We start from the raw sequence: 10812 nt of genomic DNA, 5'->3' as shown, positions 1-10812 counted from the left end.
TGCTCTTCGCCGCATTTCGACCTCCTCGTTTCCAGACATCCCGCTACTCCTCTTTTCGCCGGCGACCTTGCGTTTTAGCTCTCCGACGACTCCACAACTCCTTTCGATCATCTCCTTTGCCCGTAAGCCTTCCTTTCCCTTGCTGCCTCTTTTTTTTCTCTATTAGGTATCTTTTTCATCATCTTGCCATCTTCCCTAGTTTTATTTCTTTTTCCATCCATTCCGCGTTTATTCCAGGCCCTATACCATGACCAGTACCTCACAGCCGACCGGCGGTGCTCCTGGTCTTTGGTATTCGACCATGGAAAGTCGGTTCGACGAGGAGGACGCTTTGCGCCTCACTTGAACCTATAATCTACCGCTCGACCACCACATTGTAGTAGCTAACCCCACCGACCGGCCACATGAACCGCCGCCCGGCACTGTTCTTTTCTTCCGAGACCAATTTTTGGCCGGGCTACGCTTTCCACCCCATAAGTTCTTCTTACAAGTCTGCAATTATTTTCGCATTCCGCTCGGCCAGGTAGTCCCTAATTCCATTAGGCTACTGAGCGGGGTGATAGTTCTCTTTAAACTGAACGACATCCCCCTCGACCCTAAGATTTTCCACTACTTTTTTTATCCCAAGCAAGCCGAGTGGGGCACCTTTGTTTTCCAGTCTAGGATAGGTTTCGTCCTCTTCGATAACATGCCGAGCTCCAACAAACATTGGAAGGAGCATTTTTTCTACGTACGTTTTCCCGAGCCACCGACCTTCCGTATCAAGTGGCAGACGGCGATGCCAGCGCAACCGAAGCTCGGCAAATTTATAGGCGATGCAGCCTATCTTCATGCAGCCGATCGGCTGGTCAGTCAAAGATATCACATCGACAAGCTACTCCTTCCGGGAGTAATGTACATATTCGGCTTGTCTTCTACCCCAGCCGATCTGCCCTGCAGCATGAGTAAGTTCCCTTATCTTCCCGTTTATTTTGATCTAACTGATTTATTTTCTGCTTCTGCAGCTGAAGTTATGTGGCGCGCCAAGGCTACCGAGCGGCTGAAATTGCGAGCCGCCGAGATCGAGGCAGCCAAGAACAAGGAGATCGCCGAGCGGGGCCTTGCTCCAGCGGATCCGGCCGGCGAAGAAGGTGAGGGGACTCAGGATGTCCCCGAAGCCTTAGCCGCTCTTGCCTCTCACGACGAGGCTGCGGGCGACATAGAACCCTCCACTCAATTCGAGGTAGAGGGCCGTTCGGCCGACGACGTTCCTCTGGCAACTCGGAAGCGCAAACAGCCGGAGGCAAGCTCTCAACCGATTCCATCCGATGAACCGCAATCCGAGCGGGGCGACGAAGCTCCAGTGTTGTCCGGGACGGTTTCTATTGAGAGTACCCCGACGCCGCTCGGCTCTCCAAGGGCAACCTCTGAGGTGCCGCCCTCCAGTCCTCCAAGAACGCTGCGACGTATTAAGCGATTGGACGACCGTCCTTCCTCCTCCGCCGGTGAGCCGTCCGGCAAGGCTACTGCTTCTAAAGGTGATCCGAGCGGTTCGACATTGATAAAGACCATCTTGCGCCTCCCGTCTGAAGAATACATGGCAGCCGCTGATCGGCCTATCGTCCCCGAGCAGCAAATCACACTCACGGGTCCCCTCGCCAAAGCTTGGGAGGATGCTCGTCTTCGGATCGCCATGATGACTCCTGGTCAGCTCGGCGACAGCAATCTACAACAGGCGACCGAGGTATGTTGTCTTGCTTTGTTAGTTATTTCGGATCGAGCTTCTAACCTGCTCATATTCGTTCGCAGAACTGGGTGGAGCAGATTGCCATCAGCAATCGCCTGGCCGAACTGGAGGACGAACTGAAGAAGCTCAAGGCTGCGGGGGATAGTAGACAATCGACGGCCGCTCTGGAGAAGGCCAAAAGGTTGCTGGAAGCTGAGCGGAGTAAGACTTCCGGCTTGACAAGCGAGGTTGCCCGCCTCGAAGCCTTAGTCAAGCAGCGGGATAAAGAAGTAAAGACCGCGACCGCTCGGAAGCTCAAGGCCATTGATGATATGGACTTGATGAAGGTGGAGAACCGGGGGCTGGAACAACGGGTGAAGGAGCTAGACGCCTCACTAACTGCCGAGCGGGAGGGTCGCTCCGCCGATCGGACCAAAGCAGAAGGAGCCTTGCAAGATCTTCAGGCTGCCCTGGATACTTCCCAGACCGCTCTCAAGGATTACCACGATGGAGAGCCCGGTCAATCGGCGGAGGTACGCAAAGCCTTCTTCCGCTTGGACGAGTTTGGCGAGAAATTTACCGACAAGCTCTCCTTGACTTTTGAGGAGGCAATCAAAGTGGCGGTGGACTACATGAAGGACAAAGGCCATGCTCCTGCCGATCTGTCCGTCCCTGCCGAAGACCTGGCGACCATGATGGGCTCCATCCCGGACCATCTTTTTAATTTTGATGACTAAGAATCTGTCTATGAGGCTATTTTGTAATTTTTCTGTATTCGTGCCGGTCGGGGCAAACTTTAGAAGTTTTGTCTATCCGCCGGTCGGCGTGAATGAACTGTGTCTTGTTATATGCCCATTCTTCCTGCGTCCGATTTTTATTTTTCGCCTTGGTCTTGAGCTTTTTGTGCCCCAAGTACATTTTATAAAGGAGCCGCTCGGCCTTACGCTATTACGTCGAATCCGACCGAGGTCTACGCAGAAAACCTTCCATCCGGCGGCCCTATAGGCTTCGGTCGCCCGTCGAATTTTACCTTCGGAACTTGACTACTGTCCGATCGATGGGTCATGGGTTTATAAACGCCGAGTCGTCTCTCGACGGTCTTCCGCTAGGATGTTTAAAGACGCCGGCTCGTCTCTCGATATTTAACGTCGGAGGTCGACGATCTTCCGCTCGAACGTTTATAGACGCCGGCTCGTCTCTCGATATTTAACGTCGGAGCTCGACGGTCTTCCGCTTGGACGTTTATAGACGCCGGCTCGTCTCTCGATATTTAACGTCGGAGCTCGACGGTCTTCCGCTCGGAGGGTTTATAGACGCCGGCTCGTCTCTCGATATTTAACGTCGGAGCTCGACGGTCTTACGCCCGGCGTATAGACGCCGGCTCGTCTCTCTATATTTAACGCCGGAGCTCGACGGTCTTCCGCCGACGTTTATAAACGCCGCTCGTCTCTCGATATTTAACGCCGGAGCTCGGCGGTCCGCTCGGAGGGTTTATAGACGCCGGCTCGTCTCTCGATATTTAACGTCGGAGCTCGACGGTCTTCCGCTCGGATGTTTATAGACGCCGGCTCGTATCTCGATATTTAACGTCGGAGCTCGACGGTCTTCCGCTCGGCCGTTTATAGACGCCGTCTCGTCTCTCGATATTTAACGTCGGAGCTCGACGGTCTTCCGCTCGGACGTTTATAGACGCCGGCTCGTCTCTCGATATTTAACGTCGGAGCTCGACGGCCTTCCGCTTGGACGTTTATAGACGCCGGCTCGGCTCTCGATTTTTAACGTCGGAGCTCGACGGTCTTCCGCTCGGACGTTTATAGACGCCGGCTCGTCTCTCGATATTTAACGTCGGAGCTCGACGGCCTTCAAGGCTAATTTCAACACGGTCCGAGCAGCACGTGGTCTTCGTGTAGTCGGTCGTTCGGCCAATAATTTCAAAATACGTTTTATCACTTTGCCTCCTGCATTAAAAGGACATAGGCGACCAAGACACACATAAAATGAATTATATCAGCGCACCTTTCACCCAGCTCGATAAGGTTGGAGATGATTTGCGCTCCAAGGTCGGTCCAGCTGTCGTCCGTCTTCATCCTCCAAATAGTAAGCGCCCGAGCGGAGCTTTTTGATGATTTTGAAGGGACCCGCCCACGGAGCTTCAAGCTTGCCGACGTCGCCGACCGGCTTGACTTTCTTCCAGACAAGATCGCCGACCTGAAATGATCTGGGGATTACGCGGCGGTTGTAGTTTTGCTTCATCCCCCTGCCGGTACGCCATCAGCCGAACGGACGCCTTGGCTCTTTCTTCTTCGACCAAATCCAGCTCCAGGTTCCTCCGCTCGGCGTTGTCCTCATCGTAATTTTGGATCCGAGCGGACTCGACGCCGAGAATGACTGCTTCGCCGCCATACACCATGTGGAAAGGCGTGGCGCCCGTCCCTTCCTTTGGAGTCGTTCGGATGGCCCATAAGACGCCCGGCACTTCACTCCATCTGTGTATTGATGCAGGGTTGCCGTGTTATCAAACTTACCCAGATGATCATCAGGGTCGGTTGTCCCATTGTACTCGCCGATCGTCGGAGGTACGTAGTGCTTGGGCAGAGGGTCTCGTAGAATAGCCTATGAAAATTGACGATTAATCCGCTCGGGCGATGAGTCCGTGCGGGGGGCTTTTCCTTTCCTGTCATCTCGTCTAGGCATTTCATCCGAAGAAGATCCCCGACCTCTATGAGTTGCTACGGCTTCGGGGGTGCGGAATAGGGCTCGATGAAATGCAACGGTAGCCGGTTGTGCTTCCGCTCGACCACCAGACGCTGACGTTGCTTGCTGTTCCGGCCGCTCGGCTGTTGCTTTCTGTTTTTGCTCCACAAGCTTGCCGGCCCTCAATTCGACCAGAGCGTCGAGTTCCTCCGTCGAAAGCGTCACCGTGTGTTGTCGTCCAGCCTCGTCCATTGTTTCCGTTCGGATGCAGGAGCGTTCCCACAGACGGCGCCAAATTGATCCTGTCCGAATGTTGAATCAACGGACGCTGGACACGTGGCGCTCCCGGCTGCTGACGTGGATCTTCGACTGGTTGCACGATCCTCCGGTGAACCTGCACAGAAGTCGGGTCGGGAAGGGGTTCCCGGCGGCGACCCTCCGACGCTCAAGTCAGGCAAGCAAACAGTGAAGAAAGTGGCTCCAGAGGTGTTGAACGCGTACCTCCGGCGAAGTATGCGGCTCTTTATATAGAGCGGTTAAAGAGCTCCTACACGTCCACCGAGGCGCGTACGTATCCGCAACCCATACCTCGGTATGTGTCTGTCAGAAATCTTACCTGACGCCATACTGCTACAGTCCAATCACGTCTTCGATGGGACAACAGAACACCTCGTTGTCAGACTTGGAGTATGGCCTAGCCATAGGACTTGACGGCTGTCAGAAGATGTTCCTGTCCTTCTTTACCCACCACCGCCTGGGATGTCCGTCCGGCCGGCTGGACGAAGAGCGTCGTCCGGACGGCCCTCATCCCCTGCGCCGGCCGGGCGGCACGCCCATCACGTCCCGCCTGTCGTTTGCATTGATATGCTGGGGAGACTTCCGGGCGGGTGCTACGTAAGGACTGTTAGCACTATGCTACCTTATATCTTCGACCAAACCTGACTTCCGCTCGGCCATTCTTTACTGTTCCATTGAGCGCCAGACCCCGACTCCTATCCGACCGGCCTGGAGGTCAGCCCCTCCTTCTCCGGTCAGCCGACTTGTCCACCTGGCCTTTTGACTTCCACATGGCGTCGACCCCTCCAAACGAGGGCCACCTGTTCTATCCGTCGGATCAGTTCTGATGAACAAATATCACAACAAACTTGTCAACACTAAAGAAGTAAACTCCCACTACGATTCTGATTCTTCATCCATAAGTTTTCACAATATAAGAGAAATCCAGCCCATCAAAAATCTCCAGCTTCCAAATTTTACAAAAACCTACAAAAGCACAACAACACTTGAAATTCCAGCGTCGCATACATACTTTAAACACCAAACCGAAGGAAAAAAGCCCCCATACCTTTTGTAGCATTATTCCAGGTAATTTGTCGGAAAATAACCAAGATGAGATGGTTGCACAAAAAATTTCTCAGTTGAACAAAAAAAGATTAAAGGGGCATCTAACACGATCAGGAGGAATCAGAAACCAGGAGGTCAAATGAAAAAGGGAATCAAAATTGTAGCAATAAATGAGAAGTTTTTCAACCATGATTATCTAATTACACTAGTGAAATGGCAGAAGCAACAACCTAAAAGGTCTTCGCTTTCTTCCACACGGTGCCAGGGAGGGAGGCTGCTGGAGGTTGCGGGAGGGGGCCTCTGGAGATCGCGAGAGGAGGGAGGCCACGGAGGTGGCGCTGGAGGGAGGTAACGGGAGGAGGGAAGCTACCGAGGTCGCTGGAGGCCATAGGAGGGAGGTCGCGAGAGGGGGCGACGCTGGAGGTCAGGGGAGAGGAGGCGACGCTAGGGCTTCTGTGCGTGGGCACGTGCACGCGTTTTGCACGTGAGAAAGATTTTATACTACATATATGGTAAGGGAGGGATCAGAAATAAGTGATCCAGAACATCTGATCCCATTTATCAATGGACAAGTGGTTAAGAAATTATAATTGATATTTCATATGTGGCAAATGGCGATTCGCTCGCCCTCAGCGTCCCTATCAAGGAGGTAAATCACGGGTAGCTATTAGCCATTAGTGCAAATGGCCAAGACATGAGGGAGGTTATGCTCGGAAACATTTTCGACCTCAAGACCTCATGTGGCAACACCCTATGTCTTAACCATCACAAAATTATAAATGATATTTCAAAATTTAATTTAATATAATCTGTGTATTAACAATATATATTCTTATCTAAAATAAATTAATAATAATGATTATATATATTCTTACGACAATTAATGTAATTATTATAAATAATTTATTGTTTAAAATAAGTTGTACTGTAATTCTTATTTAAAGAAGAGATCGTCGAAGAAAGAGGCACGAAGTCATTTTATCAAATCTTGTCATTTTTGCACATTTTGATCAAGATTTGTTCGAAAAATTCGATTTTGCTACTGTACTAATCGTCGATGAATAAACTATCGGACAACTATCTTCTGGATTAATGAAGTCACCAAACAAAAGGCAATGGTTGGACCAAACTTTCGCAAGCTTGAGAAAGAGAAATAAGGAGAAGATTAGAATAGAGGTTAAGGGATGCCCGGACTTAACTACTTCAACGACGTTTAAATCAATTTTGGATAAAGGGAATGGGAAAAAAATACAGTGAAATATGATGATTAATTAAAAGGCAAAAATGAAAGAGAAAGAAGAGGTTAACCTGGGTGCCAGTGTCGGCATCAGCATTGGTGTTGGTGCTCGTCGTCCACAATCCGAGTAGATCGCTTGAGCTCGCTTTGCCATTGTGCGGTTGCATGCATACATTCACTCAGGAAAGTGAACTTCTTTTATATCCATAATGTCAAAAAGATGTTGGTATCTTTTTGGATATTGATAAATGAGATGTCATACTTCAATAGAAAAAATATCACATTGTTGTACTAGAAGGTCATGTTGCTTACATTTTGTAGGGTATAAGATCATGTAAGATCAACAATATGTTGATCATACTATTCCATGTATTCTGATAACTCATATATTATTTCACGTGTTACACATGCTACGTCAATCCACAAAATATTGAGATTGTTGAACTCAAGGGTGTGGCTTCTTAAGTGGAAGAGCATCAAATTGACGGACTGAGCAGGAATAACCAGGGTGTCCGATCGACAAGGTCAAGTGGAAATGAGTAGTGTCTGATCGGCAGGGTCAAGTAGAAATGAATGGAGCCGAACGGACTAAGCCGATGGTGCTGAGTCAGTGACGCTGAGACGATGATCAGATTAGAGAATATCGTCTCGAGTAAACTGACGAGCATAATAAAGCTTCTCGTTTCGGACCAACAGATTAGGAACGATCCCGCTTGAATTTGACTACATCTATTGACCTTCCTAATGCTTCCTAATACACGTGGACTCTCATACTCCCCATGTCAGTTACGTTATCTTTGTTCAGTTATGTTATTTTTGGTCGAAGTTTAGAATGAGAGGACGCCGGAAGAGTGACACAGTGCCTGAGACTATCCGCGTGGTCGTCGCAGAGCAACAGTCGCCGAAAGTGAACCCGTGCACCCGCCGCCCGGAAGCGGGACCTAGCGTGATGAGCAGGATGAAATCGGTGGCCGTGGCTACGTCGTCGGTTCTCCGCCGCAGACGAGGATTTGATGATCGACCCTACGATGAACAGTTGAAAACAGAGGCGATGAGAATTTTGTTTGGATCAATTTCTTGGTGATAGTTGAACAAGAAAAGTTCAATCACAAACTTGACAATTTAGATTTGTTTTTCGTACAGCAAAGCCAAAAGTCAAATGTACCGATCAATTTTAGATCAATCCCAAAACAAAGAAACAAAAAAAAAACTATAAATTAATCGATGACTTGGTCAACCTCTGGCATGGCGGCCATTGGGGAGGCGCTTGAGCGCCTCCAACAGAGTGTTCCTCAGCCGGCCGAGGTGCGGCCGGACGTTCTGGTTCTCCAAGTAGATCCGGCTGATCTCGTTCCACCCCCTCTTGTGCACGCCGTAGCGGTCCTTGATCACCGGATCATCCGCCCGGTACTCCTCCCCGATCGTGCTCTCGTCCGCTTCGATGTAGTACTCCAAGTACTCGATCCTCATCGCCGGCGCCGGGTCCCCGAAAGTCTCCCTCGCGAGCCAGTCCAGCCCCCCGAACGGCACTACCTGGATCATCACGGCGCCGTCGGGGAGGAACACCATGTTGGCGAGTCCGGCGCCGTGGACGCCCATCATCACGTCGGCGGAGTTCACCAGCCGCGCGAAGTCGCTCACGTTGGTGCCCTTGTGCGGCTCCGTCACCCGCACGTCGAACCCTAGCCGCGCCGCCATATCCCTCATCCCCTGCATGTTCAGGAAAACCCTAGTTTTGTTCCGCGCGATGATCAGCAGCCGCGGCTTCCGCCGGGCGTCCGCCGCCGCCGCCGCCGACCGCTCCAGGCCGTACGCCTTCCTCAGCATCGCCTTGAAATCCACCATCGAGTACCCCGTCGGCGTCCTCGCCGGGTCAATGCCGAACACCGTGTGGTAGCTCAGCCCCACGATCACCCGCGGGAAGCAATGAACCGCTCCTTCCTCTTCGATGTCCGCGTCGATGATCTCGTAATCGGAGAGCTGCCTAAAAATCAGGGCGAACTTGGTCACCCACCAGTCCTGGTTGTCGGCGACCACGAACTGAACCTCCCCGCGGAATCGGTAGGCGGAGATGAAAAGGGGGACGAGCACATCGGTGAAGTCGTGGAAGTGGTTTCCGGTGAACCCGCCGAGCGAGAACACCAGCGCCGGGACGCTGTGGTTGACCGTGCATTCCGGCGGCGGTCCTCCGCCGGGGAACGGCTTCAAAGTCCACTCCTTGATGTGCTTCATGGTCGCAGAGTTGTTCTGTTTTCTGCAGTAAGGCTTGTTTTTCCATTCTCTCTCCGTCAAGGAAGGGGGCAGGAAGACGGTCTGCAACCTTCCTTGCAATCTCACATCTCCTTCCGCTTCGCAAACAACGGATCTATTGCTTGTTCTTGAGCAAATTGGCTCCTGCGAGACGATCGCAGCTTTCTCTGCAACAATTTCTCGAGCTATTGCAGTGGTCTCTTCTTCATCTTCATCCTCTGCACAGAACAGGTAGGGTTTTGTTCCAGATTTAGCTTCAAAATCTTCGCCTCTTCTTAAAAATTCGATCTTTGCTTCAAAATCGTTCAAATTACCTGTTATCGCAGCCTCCTCACTCTTCGAAATCGTTTCTGCTCCTGCCAAAGCCTGTGGCTTTGCTGCAAGAACAGTATGCTCTTCAGAACATAAATTCCTTAAATTGCTAGCTGAAAGAAAGATGAACAGAGAACACGAACCAAACGGAGCTGCGCAGTATCGAGCCTTGATGAGGGAGAGGATGCAGAGAGACATGATCACGATGGCAACGATGAGCACGTTGCCTGCCCTCCTTGCCTCAATCCGTGAAAGTGAAGGATTCCTTGCAGACTTCATCCTTGTTCTCCTGGATCAGTCATGGCTCCTCTTCTGATCAGATCCTTCGCTTAGATATAGCCAATGTTCGCGAAGGCGACACAAGAATATCCAAAAACATGACTGGACCAGTAGAATCTCACCCTAGAAGAGCTGATAGATGGTCTCTTCGGAATGATTGGAAACTATACATTTACTCCATCCATAGCTACTTTACCTTCAAGGATATTGCAATGTTGTTGTTCTATCAGTGTCTGAATCACCACAGTAATTGTCTTCCTTAAACTAAACGATTGGGTAGGTGGGCAGGCAGATTGGCAGCTCCATTTGAGCAGCCAAAACTCGTCATTATCTGAGCAGGTGATGAACCGGTGGTTGCTACAGCTTGAAGGCACAGTTTGAGCAAATGCAAAATGTGTTGCAGTCTGAAGGTGTTCAAATCCATCGCTCAGTGATAGGAACGCAACGCTTTATTGTTCTTTATTGTCTGATACACTCACTACTGCAAGCAACTGCTGAGCTTCTTCACCGCGGAATCAGGAGCAAAGCTAGCAATCGATCAGAGGCGTGGACCTGCGAGAGGTGCGGAGCTTCTTTGTGCTTAGAGATGTAGTTGTCGTGGTAGATCGTCAACCTCCAAAGAACTATGAAGGACACATCCCACCAATAATTCTAGGGTTTGCACGAGAGTGTAGTGGGAATTAGTAATAGTTTAACCAAGTCGGAGCATGGCGAGATTAGTGGGCTATTGTGTCAATTGGGGTTGGACAAGTTGAATGAGTTGAGCGAGTCAAATGGCATGAGCAAGTCGGGCAAAAATGGTAAGTCAATGAATCAAGCAAACTCGACAGACGGAGCAAATTGGATATCTGAAGTTGAGTGATGGAGTCGACTAAGTAGAAGCTCAATAAACTGTCAAACCGAACAACACTCTCGTAGTTATCGGTAAAAATGCTGGTAAAGATGTTTAAGGGTATGAGCGTTTTGGTTTACGTATTTTTTATTTTCATGA

At 50.6% G+C, this 10812-nt stretch overlaps 1 protein-coding gene across 1 annotated transcript; it reads right to left on the bottom strand.

Annotated features, from left to right (window-relative positions):
- Positions 1-8030: 8030 nt before the first annotated feature.
- LOC121976644 (alpha-1,3-arabinosyltransferase XAT3-like) lies at positions 8031-10488 on the bottom strand. The gene is made up of 4 exons (XM_042528898.1): positions 9944-10488; positions 9686-9854; positions 9545-9607; positions 8031-9448 (listed from the first exon to the last, which is right to left on the bottom strand). The coding sequence occupies exons 2-4, from the start codon at positions 9819-9821 to the stop codon at positions 8214-8216; spliced, it is 1434 nt and encodes a 477-aa protein (XP_042384832.1). The 5' UTR covers positions 9822-9854; positions 9944-10488; the 3' UTR covers positions 8031-8213.
- Positions 10489-10812: the final 324 nt, after the last annotated feature.

Source organism: Zingiber officinale, chromosome 4B, assembly GCF_018446385.1.
Source record: "Zingiber officinale cultivar Zhangliang chromosome 4B, Zo_v1.1, whole genome shotgun sequence".
Lineage (NCBI taxonomy): Eukaryota > Viridiplantae > Streptophyta > Magnoliopsida > Zingiberales > Zingiberaceae > Zingiber > Zingiber officinale.
The sequence above is the reverse complement of the archived record's forward strand: the minus strand, read 5'-3'. Positions and strand labels throughout refer to the sequence as shown.

What these genes read in the sequence shown, in the direction of transcription:
- LOC121976644 (XM_042528898.1), bottom strand. Translation starts at nt 9,821, where the DNA reads ATGAAGTCTGCAAGGAATCCTTCACTTTCACGGATTGAGGCAAGGAGG. An exon ending in ATACTGCGCAGCTCCGTTTG is followed by an intron (nt 9,608 to 9,685) that starts GTTCGTGTTCTC and finishes CTGTTCTTGCAG; the next exon opens with CAAAGCCACAGGCTTTGGCA. An exon ending in TGAGGAGGCTGCGATAACAG is followed by an intron (nt 9,449 to 9,544) that starts GTAATTTGAACG and finishes TGTTCTGTGCAG; the next exon opens with AGGATGAAGATGAAGAAGAG.